This window comes from Semicossyphus pulcher, unplaced genomic scaffold (assembly GCF_022749685.1).
Source record: "Semicossyphus pulcher isolate SPU_LCO1_2020_fin unplaced genomic scaffold, fSemPul1.0.p SCAF_2, whole genome shotgun sequence".
Lineage (NCBI taxonomy): Eukaryota > Metazoa > Chordata > Actinopteri > Labriformes > Labridae > Semicossyphus > Semicossyphus pulcher.
In genome coordinates this window covers 18,722,037-18,743,800 of record NW_027211693.1, presented here as the reverse complement: position 1 = coordinate 18,743,800, position 21,764 = coordinate 18,722,037, and the positions used below count along the sequence as shown (strand labels likewise).

Genomic DNA, 21,764 nt, shown 5'->3' with positions numbered 1-21,764 from the left:
ATGTCATATCTTCATACTGTATAGAGCATCAGTGTGAGTTTGTAAGCGCTTTAATGTGATATAAAACACCACAGGTCTCCATGGAGGGGAGGAAGAAAAAAATCCCATTTACAAATTGTGTCCTCGTTTGTTAGTGGCACGGCACCTCAATTACCCAGTGAGCAGGTTTTTATTTATTCATGCAGACAAAGTCACGTATTCATGAGGATTAACCCGAAACTCGCTCATAGACTGGCAGGCACAGATTGCATATTTTACCATATGAGGAATAGCTGACGCGTTTCCCCCTCAGAAGATTGAGAGAAAGCAAGATGAGAAGAGCAGGAATGGCTGAGTGAGCTTTTGGGTCACTGCATGGTCAGTTTCACCAACTTTATTCTGATTTGTGTTTTTTCAAGAATACATAAGAGGCTGTTTTGAATAATATGTGCGCAGCACGGAGCGTTCGTGTTCGGGGGAAGTGGAGGAGCATATGGCGCTATAATACAAGATAGGGAATAGTGTTAGACTTTGTATTTGTAACGCTTCTTTATGTTTCTCCCTCTGGAATAAGAGCTTTGTATCTTAAACTGCAGGAGCTATTTGAAAAGAAATCTAACCTGAACAAATCCTTGTACAACATCCACACGCTGCAACAAGCTTAGAAACAAAACAGACTATATATTTATCAATTCCTGTAACCAAAAAGTCACACAATGTTACACCCAACTGCAACATAATACATTCCCTTCAAATGTACTCTCTCCGGAAAATATCAAATCATCCTAATAGCCAAACTTCTCTTCAGAAATTGTTAGGGAAATCCTCCGTCCCCTGTCATATTACCCACATTTATCAGGATGCAGCATAGCCATTACGTCTGGGGGTTTATCAAATTATCTGCTCGCAGAATGGCCGAAAAGGGACACATTACAACCAGCCGACTTTGTCTGAGCCGCTGCAAAGCAATATTCCAGGATGCTGCAGCAACCAAAAGCAAATTATGGTGAACATAACGCAGAGTTCAGTGGAGCGTTAACAGAATGGATGGCCCTATCCTGATTTTCTATCTGTTGGGACAGATGTCCCCAAGTCCCTGTGACTCGTGAGGTGGACGGGCCTGTAAGCGATGGCAGATGCTCCAAAGGTAAGACAGATGGATTTTGCCGGGGTTCTGTGAAAGTATGCACATTTTTAACTTTGGAAAAAATGAATATTAATCATTTACAACACAACAATAATGACTCTGAGGCCTAGCAGGGGATGATAAAAGAGGAGGAAAGAACTCAGGATCGTCCACGTGAGATTTTATGCGACGATAAATGAGAGATACCTCCACAAATTATGAAGGCACAAATCTTTAAAGTAACAAGAGGCTGGGACCTTGAAGGCAAAACATGTTTTCACGCCGAAGAAAGTGCAGAATGGCGACATTTTATTTTTGTTCTTCTCAGAGCAATCAATGAGACAATAAAACATAAGAAAGGGCATTCATTCCATTCTTCTGATTGCCTCTCTGACTGCAGCGTGTGCAGGGCGCGTGGGTGTATAAGTATATTAAAGTAAATGAACGCCTGCTTCAGAGCACACAGCAATGTGTCTGCTGCTGCACATGCGATTATGCATGCATCATGCCTGTTATATTCAAATCCAGGCAGCTGCCGACAAGCAGCCCAAACAGCAGCATTTCACAAACGCCATGCCTTCTAATACACTGTGATATCGAGCTCTCATTGTGGGGTAATTTGCCACTGATGGAGAGAAAAAAGAACAATGTTTCATTCAACACAATCTGTGGTAAACTGAAATCAATGAGGCTAAATGGTGTATTAAAATTTGATCGGATCACTGACGACCAACAATGACAACAAACACGCAACACAGCTCCTTTTTTTCTGCGCAGACAAAAGCCGCTCAGTGGTTTAAATGTTGTTCACCGTGGCCCGGATAATGGCAGCCTATTGATCCTTTTGGGCATTTATTCTGAAACCTTAACTTTTCCACTGCTTGGCATTACTTTTAAAAAAGCTGCAGTGACACTGTGTGAGCTCGAGTTTTTTGGAACGCGTTGGGCGGCTGTGTTTATGTTTGATCTCTTGCAGCAGGAGAAGGATCAGCGAGTGGAGGCTTTCAAAGACCCTTAGGTTGTCAATGATAGTTGTTTTGTGCTCCAGATTTGTGTTCGAGTTGTACAACGTGGGAGGTTTGTTCAGCTCGCGCAGATCAAGGTGGATGTATGTGCTTGTTTATGTGTGTTTTCTTTGTGCGCCTGGTGTGTGAAGTTTCTGCATGCACTGTGCGTCTGTGAAAATAATGGCGATTAATCACGTAAGCAAACACCACGTAGAACATAAGCAGATACAGAAGAGGGGATGAAAAGTAGGTCAGGTTTTAAGCTCAAAGTATGATGAAGTTGGACTTTAAAAAGCAACAACCTTTTCTCCTCTATTCTCTAAAGAATCATTAAAATGAACAATTAAGAAACAAACCGTCTTCCTTTTTACGCAGCATAAGTACCCTGCACGTTTGCTCCGTAGGCTCTGTTTTATACTGTCTACACTGAACTGCATCTCTTTTACTTTAAGACTAAAACGCTCCCAAATTGACATTTTAGTGGCTGCCTCCTCCTCTTACTCTTTATCTCTACTCTCCTACATCTTGAGCTTTTATTGCCTGTGCTTTTTTCCTCTCCATTGTATGTTTAGACAGGCATAATAACAATAAAAGGTCTAACAAAGCTTCAAGGAAACAAACATTTAAAAGAGAGCTTTTAGTAATCAAATTTATTCAGCTGCTTCGGGGAGGATTTCAACCGTACTTTCAATGTGAAGAAGGAGTTGAGGTGCAAGAAAAGGTTTTCTACGCTGTGTTACATGGACCTGTATTCGCTCAATCATCCTTTGTGCCACATGAAATAGAAGCCAGCATGAGACCCCATAGCACCTCTGTCCACACCACCATGTGTTGTATTAAGGGTGTATTACGGCACGGACCAGTGACTCCCAGATGCGACAGCAGGGCTGATCATCAATTATTATACCTCAGTGGATCAAAATGAGCATATCTGCTCATTCCAACGTCCCCAGAGCTGGCCTGTGGCGGCTGAGCGACGGCTTAGTGCACCTCCAACAAACCCCCAACCCGCCCGGCCACCATCCCCTCTGCACCTGTGAGCTCGGCGACACCAGCCGGAGCCCTCGCGGAGGCGGTGGGACATGCCTCGAGACAACATCTGCCTCCCCTCGGTGACCCCGCCGAGTTAAGCCAACTGCAGAATCAAGGGCATGCTCGTGGAGGTCCCTGATTTTATCATAACAAAGACTCTGCTGCCGCTGCTGCCTGTAAGTGGCTTCAGGAGACGTTCCAGTCTATTTTTTCTGCTAACACTGTGAACTCGGCTCTGTCTAACGCTGTGTCTCTTTCGCTCTTTTGCCATTCTATCTAAAATGAACAACAAGGGATCAGCCAGAGAATCCAGATTTATGTCTGTGAAGACAAGACTGTTAAAAAATACATTTTAGGCTGTTTGAAAAGAGTTAGAGTACATATTCCTCGGTGTCGTAGTGAGAGGAAAGAGGCAAATGCACGCTTCTTGGGTTTGTCCCACAAATTATTCTCATTTTTGTGATAATATTACAATTTTATTTAGTTTATTTAACCTTTATTTTACCGGATTCCTGTGAGATATAAGGGAGTCCTGGCCAAGGCAGCAGCAGTTATATAAGAATTACTGTATCATGTAGGTTATGGTATGTCAGCGTTTTATATTCAGATTGTTTTCCCACTTTTGTGCCATTTCTTTTCTTTTTCTTACAATTGTGTTGCATTTTTACAATCCATTCTGTGAAGATTTAGCTCACATGAGTGTCCCGAATTAGCCTGCATGAGGGAGCCTTTGTATGACAGATGTTTGACACTTGAAATCCAGCGGGACCCCCGGCTGAATGTAATCAGGACAAATCAGTGCAATCACGCAGGTGTCTGCGGGGAAAACGGGGACAAAGGGACACAGTCTGTCTGCCTGCTCGCCGGGTGCTCCTGGCTGGGCCCATGCCCCGGGTCTGCTTCTGCATGGAAAGGCAGACAGCTGACTGACCTCACGAGTGCTCCATCGCCTCAAGGTCCCCACAGATGCCTCGCAAAAGAGCCCGGGTTGGAAGCGCCTCGCGAACTCCACCGCGGCGAATGTGATGAAAGGCTCGGCTCTCTCGCCGGGGAGGGCGCACACAACAACCAGGTTTATGTGTTCGTGTCAAGCCCCGCAAAAGCCCCCCTGTCATTTTCTCTTAGGCCAAACATGTCCTGTGGGGCCTACCTGAAAATCCACTTCCTCAGCATGTCCCATCAGAGAGCCCCACATCCTCCGCAATCCCTCCTTCTTCCTTCACTCGCCACACTCTCACTCCATTTGTCAGAGTTACCCGCCTGTGAGTGGGTTCTGACGTGATCCGTTTGTTCGTGAATACCAATTTATCAAGCGGTCGGTGCATACATTGATCGCGTAGGGGGTAGGATCCTATACGGAACAGTGTTCAGTAATCCTGTTCATGTGTGCGCATTCAAAACCTGGATTAAATCACAGCGGTGAGTCAGGATGCAGATTAAAAACATACTGTAACCTGCATGCTTTATTATAGTCCACCAAATTGAATTAACTGCTTGTAACTTCATCAGAATTTGACAGCGTGTGTGTGTATGGGTGTGAGTGTGTGGACTATTACGCCTAAGATTTATTGCAATTTTATGCCCGTGCTTGTGAAATTAATGATTTCACAGGAAAATATTGCATTCCTCGTGAATGACACATTTTAGTTGAAATATGCTAATACGTGATATATAGACAGATGGCATCATAGTTGTAGCCGTCTGTCATCATATCATTGATGTCATTGCAGCAATACTGCAGCTATCACTGTGAATTGAATCTCATCAAAAGTGCAGTTTATCTCACAGCGATTTCTTATTGAAAAATAAGCGGAGAGGAGCAGCGGCGGCACACAGCTCCACGTCGGTCACAGCGTGCCGTTCTCAAATTGCAAATTTCTCTTGTTTTTTGTGTGTCTTTCTCATCCCGTCAGCACACTCGTAGCGTTCATTTCGCCCTGATGCATCAATAAATGTGCTCTTTTCAGGACAACAAGGCTTTAACACAGCCCGTATGTTTCCAGCCTGCTTTTCTGCAGCATTTCAGGACAAGCCGGGTCAATAACATTAAAGGCTGAGAGAGTTGGGGAAAATACAACCCCCTGTGATGCTGTGGTCGGCTCAGCCTTCAGGAGACATATTGATGCACAGTTATTTTGGTCAATAAGTCCTTCTGAGCAGAGGCCATCCTTATCCTTGAGACCCGACTGCATGTGAAAAATGAGAAAGGGATGAGACCATGCATTTTAATCTGTCTATGGCGCTGTATCTTAAAGTGGGGGGAAGAAGGGATGGGAGCGTGTGAGAAGAGAGAGAGAGATGCACTTCCTCTAACCCCGTCTCAGCCACGCTAATGCCGTTGTTAACAATAAACCATACCATTAGTTATGCTGAAATACAACACCCCCAAGCCAGAGCGTAATGGCTTTATTGAAATACGAAGCGGGCTGACCTCTGATCTCATGACACAATTTATTGACAAACATAAAATCTCAAATGAGGAGATTTCATCGTCGTACATCTTCATAAACGCAGATGTTATCATTTTTCACAGTTGGGTAAAATCCATACACATAATGAGATGTTTTGGGCCATATTTGTGTACAGTTTGGTGGGAGGGACAGTCGCAGTTAAATTGCAGGTAAAAAAATGCAAATGGTAACACAAGCTCTCTAACTAAAAATGAAAAGAGAGTGGGATATTTGTAAAAAAAAAAAAGAGCTATCTATAACAAATGGCCGTGAATAAAACATTAGCACATCTATATTTCATAGCTTCCCGTGTTTTTTCCTCCCACTCCGGAGCGGAGGGAAACTTTCTGCTCTTTCAGGCAGGTGTAACCTCGGCTCATCGCACTGAAAGGACGGCGTGATTCCTCGGAAACGTCGGGAGGGTTTGCGAGGTGTCCAGATCTGTGGTCAGATTTCTTCAAAGTTTAAAAGTTCAAGCAAGAAATGATGAGTGAAGCTCTGGCTTAGATGTTTAATCATATTCACTGGCTGCTTGATTGCAACAAGAAATTAAATAAGGACACAAATTCCTTTTACACATAAGCCAAAGACCGTATTTAGCATCCAAAAAAAAGGCTTCCCTGCTTTTGGCTAGCAGGTGGTTTGTTGTTGTTTAAAATGATTCCTGTTCCTTAGATCATATCAGCGAGATGGGCTCAAGGACCAAAGTAGTTCACCTCTCTGGAAACCCAGCCTTTCACGGGTTTAATATGCAGTCCGAGCCATATTCCACTTTAAGAATCACAGAGTCAGTGAAATGGAACAAAGTGAATCGCTGGCTGGGGCCTTTGAGCCTCTACGCCTGTTTGAAGTCTCTCTCTATCCCTGCCGAGTTCAGAATACATTGTCCAGAGACACGATCAAACTTGGCAGCTATTGATCCCTTCCCAAACCAGACACAAGACTTACTGAACATGTTAACAACTTCGGAATGAGTATTTTAATTGTACATGTCTTTGAAAACAGCCCACTCAAGTCACTGTGCTGCTGAGTGAATTTGAAGCAGCGCAGTTTAGACAGTCAAACGTTGCGCATCCAGCCAACACTCGAGTTTTTCTCCCAAAATATCTAAATCTTTGAGCAGTCAGATTACATCCTGGCACACTAGAGCGTTCCCAATGTTGAATTAAAAAGTATTAAAGGATGCATTAACAACATAAAATATGTTTCTCAACACGACTTGTCCTTTTGAATTAGGTTGTAAGACACTTCCAATGGTGTGAAAGCTGTAAATACCATCTAAATCTTTAAATATCCTCTCCGCCTTGTCCTGCTGAGATCTGAATGATCGTACCAGAAATCTCATGTCTCAACTTCACAGAAGTCTTTGGAAGGGCAACAAAGAAGGGCCCTAATACTCTGGAAGAGGAGGTTTCTAACATGACACTTTCCAGTCGTTTGAAGGAGGGCGGAGAGAGATTTCTGCGAGCTGACTTGACTCCTCCAGATCAATAGCTCGTCTCTCTCTCCGAGACAACTGGTGTGGCATTTGAACCAGATAAAACAAGGGTTCCCCTCCACCTCACCTCTGAGAACTGAGCACTTCCCCCAAATCCCAATCGGTAAAGAAGGATACAGATGAGTCCATCTAAATCCCCTTCTGACTCAGCTATAGACCCCCGGCGGTCAAAAAAAAAGGAGATAGAGGAAAAAAAAAAAATGAAATCATCTTAAAAGGAAAGGTCCAATCTATGTAGGTTAATACTCACTGTTGCTTCATTTAGCTCTGTTGCAGGCCCACTGGGGCAGCTGTAAAAAGTTCTGGGAGCCAGAAGGCACAAAGGCTTTTATTTATTTATATGAGGGAGAATATGTAGCGAGGAGCAAACTGGTGCAAATGATGTGAAAAAAAAGGGGAGTTTGAAGAAGTTATCTTGTAGATTGTGGGATAACTGCGAGAAAAAGGAATAGGCTGCATTACCATTTCATGTGCGGCATGAATTAAATATACACCAGGCAGCTCGAATATCTGTGATAACATGACAATATGTAAGGTCATGACGTGAAACGAATGTGAAGCGCTTCCCCTCGTCTTCCTGCCGCCGCTGTATCCTTAAGCGAGGCACTTCATTCTTAATTACTTTAGTGAAGCTGCTCATTTGTCAGCGCTCGATGACGAGACGGGCTGGCACGAGTAAAAGGTTGCCCCCGCAGCTCCTAAGTGTGTAAATGTGGACAAGGGCATTCCTATCAAAGAGAAAGCCTGCTCAGCTAACTTTACACGAATAAAAGCGGGGGGAAAAAAATCAAGCCCAACAGTCTTACAACAGTTCATCATCCTCCTGACCTGTGGTCAGCCAATTATGATGATCCCGCGACAACGTCGGACTTTTAACTCTCCGAACAAGGGTCCTCTTCTCCTCTTGCATGTCAGCTTAGTCTTTCCCCCTGGTCGCTGATGACATTGTAACACTAATTACAGCTAATTGTTCTATGCTGAATGGATTTAGTCACATTGCAAATGATCTGCCATTGGTCAGTGTCACAATGTTTCCACAGAAAAACTCAATGGGGAATGGGAAATTTGCACAAATGAATGTAATTAAGAAGCACATTCATTACTTCTAATTGCATATGAGAACCCTCAAAGTGAAACTGAGATTGGACTCATATGAATAATTAATGCAGCTAAGTGTACTGAGCACTATGGCGTCACATAACGATGTGTTAAACGTACGCGTATGAATGACAAAGCGTGGTGTAACAGTTTTGCATCAAGGCTTAGTCATAGAGCTCCAACTTTTTTTTTTTTCCTTCCTGGTGAAATCCTTTTACTCACGGGCAGATTGTGTCTAGACAGTTGAATTCCAGTCGTAGTGCGAGCTTGGCATTGGCCTCCAGACGTACAGGGGAGGGGGGAAAAAGAATGTAAGTGTTCCCAACGTGTTTGGCACACAGAATCGAGACTTTTGGCCTTTTCCAAAGACACGTTGTAAATCAGTCAAGTGGAAACTCAGTCTGAGGGCTATTATGAAAATGTTGGACCTAAAGAAATCAAAGCCTTGAGAACATAACCCCCACAAAGTATGAACTCAGCAAGCCTTTAATCTGATTATTTGTCTACTGGCATCAGGAATTATATAATGTGCTATAAAAGCCTCGGACACAACATTGCACAAAGTGATAAAAATATATATCAAACACAACCATTGATTGACTTCAGTTATTTGATGAAGCAATTCCTTTTAGTAAAAAGTCTGCAGTTTTATAAGACTCGGAGCAGCACGTTTAAAACTCTAATCTTATTATACTTGCAGTGTTTAAAAAGGATTGGCTTATCTTAATAGCAGATTTAGATCTTAGACAGACAAGGTGTAAGCTGGTCATTTGAAAGCCATATGCCACAGATTAAGATACGGCACTATACTGTACGGCTTTTTCCAGAGACTAATGCACTACATCAAAACTGCCTTTAGTGAGCAGCTTGTGAGTGGGCAAAAGCACAAGCCCCTTAAATCCCTCAACTCCAACAACAGGAGAAAGAAATAAGTATATTACAGATCGTCCCGAGAACAAAATTGCGTATTGTTTGAAAAATGTGGAGGATTTAGACGCAGGGATTTGCTCCCACTTTGTTGCACTTTGTCTGAGGGCTTAGCACCGTTCCCTGTTCGTGACATGATGATTCCCATCATTCAGCACAAGCATTTCAGGACATTATTGAGCCAACATCAACTTAACATCACAGGCAGTCCAAAACTATTAAGTAGGCAAAAATAACAACACAGGATTTAATTGTTTGATGTCTTACAAGTGCAGTCACATCACTCAGAACAAGGCCGACGGTCGATTCTATTAAAAAAAACACAAACAACAAAATCCACAGGACACAAAGTCTGAGCCAAGATGGGTCAAGAACAACATTTTCATCAACTGGATGCTTTTAGTTTCCCATGTAAGACGGTGCTCTTAGTGATTTCAGGACAAGTCTAATGCCTGGAAGGTGAACCTGTGTAAAGCAGTGCTGAAAGCATGCTGCACCGAGCCACTATATGAGAGGATGTCAGCTGAAACAGCGGCGTTCATCCCTCTTATGCGAGGAAAGAGATGCATCGCGGATCATTATGCGTTCCTGTTTTTGATGTTTTGATGAAGTGTCGCAATTTGGCCAAAAGGGACAGGTACGATTCATCACGCCTAATTGTTCCGGATGTGTCGTTCTGTACAAGCCGGCTGTCAGATGTTTGGGGGTTGGACCTAAAAACACACATGCTAATGATATTAATCCGCCGCTTTTATCTTTTTGTCGAGACAGAGGGGGAAATATCAAAACCTTTGGAACAATGTGTGACAAAAGGAGGTGACAGCTCAAGAGTGATGGCGGGGTGGTGAAGTAAGCCTGGAGGGGGGGAAGCAGGAGCCCATAAAGCGAGCAGCCGCCTAACTCATAAATAATAGAAACATAAAATGTCATATGAACTTTATTTCAAGAGTGGGTGGTCTAATAAAGATGCAGGTTTAAAGAGGAGTGCAGAAATTCATTGTCATAAGAAGGCCACATGGCTCGCCTTTGGCACAGACAATTATTCAGAGCAAGCTGACATTCAGGTCCAAGCTGTAGCACCTTTACGAAACAATACGCCGTTTGACTCCTGAAATTCTCTCCCTACTACTGCTCCAGTCTCTAGCTCTTTTTCTTCCTCTTCAACTTGGAGTCACTCCATCTCCTCTCTTCTCTTCCCACTTTTCCTTGTTCTCTCTGCTTTACAAATTGAGACGACACGATAAGAGAGTTGCCACCGCCATGCCAGCCTGGTGCTCATTGATAAAACCATATCTAATCCATCTGAGGCCCCCCTCTGTCACCAACGCACTCATCTCTGAGACGGTCAACATGCACAGGATCCATCTTTCTGTTTGAAGCCAGTCGCACAGAGTCAGAGTTTATCTTTAAACTTCTGGAAGGAGAAAATGGAGCCGGATGAGTCGGTTCGACTTTCACTCTGTCTGCAACTGATGTGAGAGTCTGTGTGCAGGCGTGTGTTAAATCGGTAACATCTGAAAGCAAATGAAAGAATTTCTGCGACTTGAGTAGGAAAAATATTTATAGTTTTTAAAGTGCTTTTATTAAAATTATACACACATTAAATATAGAGTGTTATGTGAGGTAAGCAATAAATATTTAATAGGAATTATATATCTGTTTGAACAGTTCATCAACTCATTTCATTAACAGTGTTTATTACACGCCTGTGTTACATATTTTATTCAATTGGCTAATTACAGCATTCCGAGGTCTGTTATTTCTCGATAACAGACCGTTGCTATGAAGAACAGGCGGTTGCTAGGGATGCCGCTCTAATCACACAATCCGGAGGACAAACCATAGTCATCAATCCGCCTTACGAAGTTCGTTAAATTTGATGTTTAATGTGAGTACAAACAGCTAGGTTAGCTCATTTAATGTGAGTAATAACAGCTAAGTTAGCTCATTTTAATGGGAGTAACAACAGCTAGCTTAGCTTATTTTAATGTGAGTAATAACAGCTAAGTTAGCTCATTTTAATGGGAGTAACAACAACTAGCTTAGCTTATTTTAATGTAAGTCATAACAGCTAGGTTAGCTCATTTTAATGTGAGTAATAACAGCTAGGGTAGCTCATTTTAATGGGAGTCATAACAGCTAGGTTAGCTTATTTTAATGTGAGTCATAACAGCTAGGGTAGCTCATTTTAATGGGAGTCATAACAGCTAGGTTAGCTTATTTTAATGTGAGTAATAACAGCTAGGTTAGCTTATTTTAATGTGAGTCATAACAGCTAAGTTAGCTCATTTTAATGTGAGTAATAACAGCTAGGTTAGCTCATTTTAATGGGAGTAACAACAGCTAGCTTAGCTTATTTTAATGTGAGTCATAACAGCTAGGTTAGCTCATTTTAATGTGAGTAATAACAGCTAAGGTTAGCTTATTTTAATGGGAGTAATAACAGCTAGGGTTAGCTTATTTTTAGAATGCTACATAATTAACCGTTGCTATGGACGCAGCTCTCACTGTGCAACCTGTAAAGGACTATTTTTGACAGAAAACAGAAATATAACCATTTTTTAATTAATAAAATAATTTCCAAATCAATATTTTGTATCAAATAATTGATTATGTAAGTAAAAAGCCGTGTAATAAGCGCTTCACGTCAGGGTCCTGCTCACCCTGTCGGGGTTCCATTCTGCGATAACAACCTGCTCACTATACATTATCCTTACTTACATATCTCTCACACATAATCAGGTCCTGTCTTCTCCCTTTTTAATAGCAGCATCAGTAAGACTGACACTGACTTTAATATAATTTGATGTGATAAGGTTATAACACAGCTTTACATGGGGCTTTGTGGTCAAATGACTGAAATTACTTTTTTATTATCCAACTCCTCATATTAGACTCTGGTATTACACTCTGAGTTATTCTGCTAACACTCTCGCTCTGCTGTGATTTTTAATGCGGCAATCTGTAAAAGTACACATGCATTTACTACATTAGCATGCTCCTCTATCTAAAACTAATGCACTTCAACAAATATTACCCCAGAGGGAAAGTGGGTAATAAGTTCAGTATTTGAGTAAGTTTATGAAGTATGAGATGTTTATGTCACTGAATATTAATGAGATGATGAGCAATTGCCTCTGTATATGAATGAATCACATAAATGAATCACTGCTGTCACAGCGGTGAATACATTAAAGAGAACAGCTTGGGAGGAAGAGGTTTGATCATTAGATGTATGTGTTTGTGTGTGTGTGCCTGGTGTGGAAAAGTGTGTGTGTGATGGAATACAGAGGTCAGCTGGGTGTGTAAGAAAGGCTATCTTATAAAAAGATTTCCTGCTGAAACTTGCAATATCCTGTTATCAAAAATAGAAAATCACGAATGGGACGGACCTTTGCATGTAAATGAACATTGGAGCCGTCGCCGGGATGTCAGCCATCCTGTCTAATGTCTAACAAATGCATTCACAATCACACTCTCGGTGACACCCCGGCCCCGGACCTGTCAGCGCAGCTGCTGGGGAGGCAGAAGCACCAAGGACTGTTGTCTCACTTACAGCTATGACACAATGGCTATACCGCACGTAGGTGTATGCAAAGGATTTCTATTTCTACCTGTCCTGCACATTTTCTCAGCTGCGTACAAAAAAACAGACTTGTTTTTTGACAGCTAACTTCGTGCAATGGCTTAGGAATTCCTTGCTATGATACAGGCGGGTTCTGGTAGGAGTGAAGGTCTGCGCCGACCTGAACCTCGATCCAGCCTGCAATATACGATGCAGGGTTACCTCCTGAAAATAAAATCAGATTCACCACAGCTAGATTATCCAGCTAGGAGTGGGGGGGGGGGGTCGGTATGTGACAAGGACACGGTGATAGGGGGCTCAGAATAGCCTTGTTCATGTTGAGGTGGAGCAAAATCATTCCAGCAGCATCATTGGCATGCTGCTGGTGCCCCGGCTTTGGATCTACACTACCAGTGGAGGAATAAAAAAATAAACCCAGGTCCTCTGTGGTGAGTCTTAAGCACTCTCCTTTCCCCCTCAGCCAGATATTTGAGCAATGATTTTTTTTAAAAGTCTGTTGTATATGTATGAGGACGGAGTTGTGCATCCCTGCGTTCAGTGGAGCTTTTTATGGAGAACATCATTGGGCAGTAAGCCATGCAGTGACAGCTGTCTTGTGAATCATTTGAATAAATTCAGCGACAGAGTTTCTAACTTCAAAGGTAAAAATCCCCCTTTCGTTGTAGAGCTTCTGGACAACATTTACAAAATTCAGCCTGACAAAATCCATTGTCAATAATACATGCAGCAATGAGCAAGCTACGCCCTTAATGTTATCCTGCACTCCCAAATCCAAATCCAATTTATTTTGGATGTCTAATAAGACTTAAATCTGATAAATGATACAAGGAACAGGAGTTTATTTCCCTCCCAGCCGGGTTTGTTTGACTTCTTGTGCAACAAAACTGTCATCCTACTTGTTTAAAGACTGACCTCGACAATAACAGCACGTATAGCAAACCAATTTTTATGTGTAACCAGCTTGTAAGCAGTTATTTGACAGAAATGGTCTCTTGTTAAGTGTTTGCCAGGCTGTGTTGTTACTATGACAATCACAGCTGTAATCTCAGTCATTTATTTCACTGTCTGAAAACACAGATGGCCACTTGTAAATTACATTGTGCATAGTAAGCCTCAAAAATCTCAGAAAAATAATAAAAATGGAAAATACAAAATAACACGTTTGCCTGCTGTCTCTGCAGAGCAGAAAAAAAAATCAGCACTCACTTGATTCGGGGTCTGAGTTTCCGTCTCCCTCGGTACGGCTGTTGGGTGAGGTTTGCTCGTAGTACTCGTCCTGGGGGAAGCTGAGGGGGAGAGGCTGGGTGGCGCTGGTGGTGCTGCTGGGGTCCGGGTCGCCTAGCCCGCTGTCACTGCAGCTCTCCTGGGAACCGTCGGGGAGATGGAAGGTCACACGGCGCTGGGTCTGAAACACACCAACAAACAGGAAGTGCTCGGTTAGAAACACTTCTGTCGAGTTTAAAGTGCTCTAAACATAATATAAAGGAACAAGTACAGCACTCTAAAGAAAACATTAAATCTTGAGTTTGAGAGCCACTACATTACAAGAAAATGGGCAAAATGGTTGGATACATAATTTCCCTTAAATATTGAGTTACTCTGACACAAAGGCCACTTTCATTCTTTAACCGTAGAATAAAACCACATACAACAAAAAGAGAGATCTCTGTAATCTTGTGGTTCCCATGGCTTTGAAAAATAACATTTATAAAAATCGATCGCTGCATTCTTTCAAGAAACATTTTCCAGATCTTTTGTACAAAAGGCAGAAAACTTTTCACAATAAAGGTCTGTTCAGAGGAACAAGGACATTCCGTCTTGTGAAAACCCATTGTTGGAGAATTTTTGAAAAACGAAACATTTCAATGCTGTGAGCAACACAATCTGAATTCCTTTCACCTCTGTTGTATTGAGGTGAAGAAAGAAATCTCAGAGATGACTATCTCCAAACCTGAGCACACTATCTGTAGATTTGTCACAGCAGCTTTGTGAAAAAAAAAAAGAAAATGTTTCTCAGCTTGTTTTTGTTTTGTTTTGTAATCTTCAATTTAAAGTTTAAGGTCAAACTTTGAAACGATGATTTTATCTGTTAAGCGACTCACTAAAGCTTTTTACAAGGTTGGTCGGTCAGCCTTAAACCTTTTCTTATCCAAACTCTGACTCATTAATTGTTCACCAAAAAGAATTCTTTAAAGTCACGTCCTTAAAAAGCCTCTCCTTCCAGGGAAGCTTGCAATTAAGTATCTTTTATAGGTATTCTCTCTGCCCCTAAAGAGCGCCTTGGCACACCGCCGCTGACAAACAAAGATTATTAATATCATCATCAGCGGTGACAACGCTGCTCGTTTATGGCTGAATGAGTACATCGAGACGGCATTTACAAGGGAAATCATCGCCTAATTGTACCAAGTGTTGTTATAACATGCCCAGCACTGCATCCATCATCTTTACCTGCTTTTACTTTGAAAATAAGCCAAAATCCCGCCGTGTCGCTAAGGGGGAGGCTAATTGAAACAGCGACCTCATAACCCAAAAAATGATCTCTGGTCTGTTGAGTCTTGCGAATTACTTTTCAGATAATAAAGCGACTATAAGATTTTATAATTGAGAGTTCTCGGCCTGATAATGGATGGGACGTGTATTAACAGGTTGAACTATGTCCTAGTTTTCCCTCTCACCCAATTTAGACACAAAAGAAGTGGAAATGTGTGTGCAGGCTGGGACTTTGATTTGTAAAGTCTTGGGGATCACAGGAGTGTGGGCATTTTCTTCTGAAAGGTGCAGGCCTCTTTGATTTCTCTGGAGGTTTACATGAGTTCATGTTGCGACCTTTCTTTGGAGCTTAAAACGAAAACAGATCCTCTATGTTGTGGTGCCTGTTAACATGCTAGCGGTTCCCAGAGAAAACCAACCACCAATTATATGTTTTACTTTCGTTATTTCTCATAGTTTTGGCTTGGAGTCTGAGAAAGAACAAAATGAGGACTGTGGAGATCTCACTGTAGCTTGAATTCATGTCTTCCCATGATTCCTCGAGTAACATCACACAGTATAGGGGCATAAAAAATAATTACGCCCTCAGCCTGGGTTATTGCTGTGAATTTTATTCCCCCCATTATTCAAACTGATAAGAGATTTTTATTTTTTCCAGAGCAAATACAACTGAAGCACAAATCACTATCTTGATTTCCTTCCTCGCTGCAGCAATAAAAGCAATATGCAGGTCCTGAATTAAAACCATCATTAGCACATGCTCCTTTAAGCTCAGGAGGAGGAGATGTCTCGGCGCGGACATATTTTTTCCTTCACCACTATAGTGCGCAGATAAAGCACTTATTGTTCTTTGATAAGACTAAGTAAGGCTTGGAAATAGGAGAGAGGAGAAGAGAGAAATAAAGTCTGGCTCTAATGAAGGACAAACTGCCAAAAATGAAGTGCACAAAAAGCTTCATTTAAAAACTATCAGAGAGGGTTGACTAACCTAAATCCACACAATTAACACCCTGAAAGCACAACCAGAGTGCTTTTCAATCCTGTGATGTTGAAACAGCTAGCTAAATATTCTATTTACTCGATTCATCTAGATCCTGAGGCCACACATCACCATGCTCGAAAGAAATAAGGAGAAACGAGTGGAAAAAAAGGGCATGCAGTCAAAGAAAAACACACACAACCTTCAACTCTTGTGTGATAACAACTCGGAAACAAAAGCCTTTAGTTGCTCTATTGAGAAAATAAAAGAAAGGCTTTATCTGCTCCGCATTAATTTCAAAACCACATAAAAATATATAATGCAAGACTCCCTTAAAATTAATCCTGTTTTTCTGCATGTGCCGGGACATTAGCTGCCAAATGATGAGGTATATTTCTTTAGTTCTGCATAGAAAAGGACGTTTTTATTCATTTTCTAAGACAGAGAGGAGATGAATACCTTGTTGGCAAAGTAATATAGTCCTGTGTGCCATGTTTGCCCACGCTTTCAAGTAGTCTAAATATCTCCTTGTTCTCAAACAGTGTTGGCAGCTGTTTCTCAAATTACTGGAGGATGTGCGCAAAAAAGCAAAGTCCAGGTTCCAGCAGAAGAAAGAGCCCACTTATGGGAGGTTGGCAGCTCGACAAAAAGCATGCTTCCTCTCCACATGACTCTAATTATTGGAAACTTGCTCCAACAATGGCATCCAGAATCTATTAGAACAAACAGCTGTCCGTGACAATTAGGGCACAATCATTTTGCATAAGGGAGTGTCTTCATTTTCAGACGGCTGTTTACTTAAACCCATTCAAGTTGGTGCCAGATGCTGAAAAAAGCCTATGTCGTTTACTACAATATTAATTACAATTAAATACCATTAATGGGCCTTAAATAAATAAAAGTTCTGCTCTCTGTGGTAATGTGAATTAAACATTAATGTTGGAAGACAAACATGACAAACAAAAGCAAACATTCGCAGAGGAGTCAAGGTGAGTGTTTTGCTAAGCATTATCACTTATTTAAAGAAGCTGCCAGAAATCCATAAAGCAAAGACAAGCTGCGGTAAGAGATATCAAGACCAAACAAAGCCCGTTCAGCCAGATAAAACACTGCCTTGAGAAGTATGTACACAGAGATAAAATGAACAGGAGCGACGCATGCCAAGTTCTTCCGTTTAACAAGCCAGCCAATCCTAAACCCTCCCTCTGGTAACCGCACAGACAATGGGCAGATTGGGCCGGATTCACGGGTTACCGGATTAGAAGTCCGTTATATTTAGATATAGAGGAGGGGAGGCAGAGCGGCGGCCACCTTGTCCTTCTGTAGGCCACAGCTCTTTGAGTTTTATTATCATATATACTTTCCCCTCCAACTACCGTTCCCTAGAAATAGCAGAGAAGTCAGTGCTGCACGGAGAAGGACTTGGCTGACAACCACCTCACTTTGAGTGATAAACAGGGACCACTTAGGAGTGAATCAGGGGAGATTGGCTCTGCCATTTCAGATAAGGATCAGCTCGCGGGCACACCTAGACCTGCATAAATCTGCTCAGTGAAGATGGTGGTTTGTCATTTTGCACATGTCTCATGTGGAGGGGGAGAAGTAAATTGAAAAAAACAACAGCAATGGCAAGATGTTTAAGCAAAGAACGCTGTCCAAATATGTCCCGATATTCTGCTTCATGTCATGATCATGGAAAAAGACGCGGGCGTTTTCCCCTCTGTGGGTGTGTCCTTTTCTATTTGAACATGCTGTTCCAGCATGGTCATTGTGTGCGAGCTGATATTCCACTACATGTGAAATGATGAGTTAGCGGGAACATGCAAGAAGGAGGTGATTCTAGCAAGTGGGCAGAGAGATTACTGAGTGATTTTTGACAAATCAGACTGTTATTGAGTCAACTACTATGATATTCTCTCTGCAATATGAACTGTGACACTATTGGTTATATTCCTGACACTGAACTATGATCAAACTTTCAAAAAACATTAACACAAGGTCAAATGCTACCAGTAAAATAGAGAAATAACAGATATATATATATGCATCAAATGATATTACAAATGTATTAAAGAAAGAAAACTAAACTGAAACTAGAGTTAGGACTTAGTAGCAACATTCTCTCTGGAATCTGAAAAAGTTTGACTTGCTTGTTATTGTGCAAAGTGCAGGAAGAACTCTGAATGTCTCGCTCTCATTAACCAGAGATTATTGAACCATGTGTGCCTGTGTGCAGACATGAACTGCGAGATAAAAAGAGTGTCAGAAAGACTGAAAAGAAAAGCGAGGATACCGCGGTCAGATGCCACAACACAATTGGATTTAATGTTATTGGTGTCTTAAAAAGAAAGTGTGAAATGCCCTTGAGCTTAAATATTTCACTTAAAATGGCAACAATACAGACAATTGAAAGCAAAGGCTTTTTCATTTCACTCTCAGCAAAACTTAACAGTAGAGCTGCCTTTGCTGAAGAAAATAAATCATTTAAAAGGATGGGAGGAAGCTTACTGCCTGATATTAATGGAAAAATATTAAGTCTGAGAACACGTTTGTGCTATTCTAATAAAATACTAAGTTTGAAGTACCCTATAAAGAAAAAAAAAATGTTACCCCAAAAGTATTATTTAGTATTTTTCCAGAAGGATATTTAAAATAACAGCCGAAAAATGAAGCAGATGAATGAAAAATGATTGCTATTGGTGAAAACCTCTTTAATCTTGAATGAATTACAGAGGTGCCAATTCCCTATTGAGTATTTGTTTTATTTATTCCCCATAACTATAACTACTAAGAATTATGAAGGTTAATAACCACCCGTCCCTTAAAACCATCTATGAGCAGACTTTAATCAGATTATCTGAGAAAATAGTACCTGAGCCAACAACTATACACAGAGTTCATCATGTGCAATAAAACATTTCAGCATCAGGCTATACTATGTTCATTATCATGTGCAATATTACTTTCCTATATCAGGCTATATTATGTTAATTATCATGTGCAATATTACTTTCCTATATCAGGCTATATTTTTTTCATTGTCATGTGCAATATTATTTTCTTATATCAGGCTATATTATGTTCATTATCATGTGCAGTATTACTTTCCTATATCAGACTGTATTATGTTCACTATCACGTGCAATATTACTTTTCTATATCAGGCAGTATTATGGTCACTATCATGTGCAATATAACTTTCCTATATCGACCCTATATTATGTTCACTATCATGTGCAGTATTACTTTCCTATATGAGGCTATATAATCATTATCATGTGCAGTATTACTTTCCTATATGAGGCTATATAATCATTATCATGTGCAATATTACTTTCCTATATGAGGCTATATAATCATTATCATGTGCAATATTACTTTCCTATATGAGGCTATATAATCATTATCATGTGCAGTATTACTTTCCTATATGAGGCTATATAATCATTATCATGTGCAATATTACTGTCCTATATGAGGCTATATAATCATTATCATGTGCAGTATTACTTTCCTATATGAGGCTATATAATCATTATCATGTGCAGTATTACTGTCCTATATGAGGCTATATAATCATTATCATGTGCAGTATTACTTTCCTATATGAGGCTATATAATCATTATCATGTGCAATATTACTGTCCTATATGAGGCTATATAATCATTATCATGTGCAGTATTACTTTCCTATATCAGGCTATATAATCATTATCATGTGCAATACCGCTTATTAGTACCATGTGCAAGTTACTTTGTGCAATAAAACTTATAACTTAATAATTATCGTGTGTAGTTACGTTTTATATTTTGTGCTATTGTTGCAGTTTTTTTATTTACTTCTTATTATCGCTTCAAATATGACTGCCAATGTATTGCCACCATTACTTTCTCCTTAGCTTAAATTTGTAAATATGTTATCGTACTATTGCTATTATATTAGGCACTGTCTATTTGCACTTAAACCCATGTACACTTTACATTCTATAATTCACTTATATTTGAGTTTTTATTTGGTATTACTTGTATTTTGTACTCTAACTTCGGACCAATCTGGCACTAGAATGTCCTTCAGGGTTAATAAAGTTCTATTGTATCTTATCTTATCTTGTCTTATCCAACAGAACCCTTCAACTTAAGAATCAAACTGTGTTTTTTTAGGTTTTCAGGTGGCGACAGCAGTATGTATATTTTTGACAAGAAAGAATCTTGGGGTGACACACAGATCTATTGTAGGTGTAACTAAGACCGCGACACAGTATCATGCTCTAATGATGTATATAAAAATACACATGCAAGAAAGAACATTAAAAGAGTGACTTACATTCACAGAGGTTATCTTGCCAAGTTGACAGGCCTCCTGCAAAGAGAGAACAACAGTCATTCACATCGTTGTCAGACTGTAGCTCTACAGATGATTTCATGTGGAGATGATTATTTAAAGCCTACAAAGAAAACTGCAGTGGGAACTTTCTATTCTCCTTAAAGTCAGTCAGAGTTCACAATTGACAACCTCATAGATTTTGGGGGATTTAAGTCTTTTTTTTTTTTTAAATTGGAATTGAATTTAGGATGCATATTGATTTCCCCCTCAGTTGCAGCACGTTTCCACAGTCACAAACCCTGGCTGGAGAGCACACACCGTCTCCCCACAAATGTAAAGAATAGGGCAAACCTGACATCCTGACAACACAAGCCATACAACTGACACTTTGATAAAGATGTTTTCTCTGCATGTCAGGGAGGAAAGTGAACAGAATATCAAATGATGCATCAAAAATTAACAATAAACAGCGACAAGCTTCTAAATTGGGAACAAAAGACACCCGCAAGCCTGCAAAATAGCATCCTCTCTCTGGGGACCGAGATAACTCACAGAGAGATAAGAGTATTTAATTTTTAATCACCGATTTTGTTTTCTTTGTACTGTGTATAATAATCTGAGTACATGACTTGATTTGCAAAGAAAATAGAAGAAATCTGGCGGTGAGGAGGCACTTAGACAGGGGAGAAGAGGAGAGGACTGCTGGGGTGGAACGGTAAAACAATGAACAGGAAAGAAGTTCATGTCAACAGATTATCCCGCCATAATTGTTCACCAAGGGATGCTGCAACTGAGTGAGCGATAGAGCAGCACAGCCAAAGCTATTCATCAAAAACAAAATGGAGCTTCATGGTGGACAAGTAGACTAAATTAAAAAGTAAGGTCTCCAAACTTCTGACAAATCACTGTCAAGCACTGTAAAAAAAAATCACACCTATATTAAGTGATGTTTGTGTGGAGAGACATTTTTACAGAAAGCCATTAATCATGTCAGCGACTTCAAGTATCGAGCTGCTCCAACTGAAATAATGCACACTGTGCTATTTTTGAACTACACAATGTTTCCCGTATAATATAAACAAAATGTCAACATCAGTTCAGCTCTTCCTCACCATTTTCAAGTTTGCAATTACAATTTCTAAATTAACATTTTGTAATACAATATAGAGATGATCTTTAGCACCTATGACTGTTCATGATACTTCTCTCTTCTGTACTTATAAAAATGACTTTCAGGACTGGATGTTACTTAGCAACAATAACTT

At 40.6% G+C, this 21,764-nt stretch overlaps 1 protein-coding gene across 1 annotated transcript in view; it reads right to left on the bottom strand.

Moving 5' to 3' along the window:
* The window catches only part of pcdh11 (protocadherin 11), a 129,641-nt gene that overhangs the window by 31,281 nt on the left and 76,596 nt on the right, over positions 1-21,764 (bottom strand). The window contains exons 5-6 of the mRNA XM_069669311.1: positions 20,500-20,535; positions 13,910-14,108 (exon numbers count right to left, since the gene is read on the bottom strand). Coding sequence (XP_069525412.1) covers positions 13,910-14,108; positions 20,500-20,535 — 235 coding nt within the window. The remainder of the gene's footprint in view (positions 1-13,909; positions 14,109-20,499; positions 20,536-21,764) is intronic.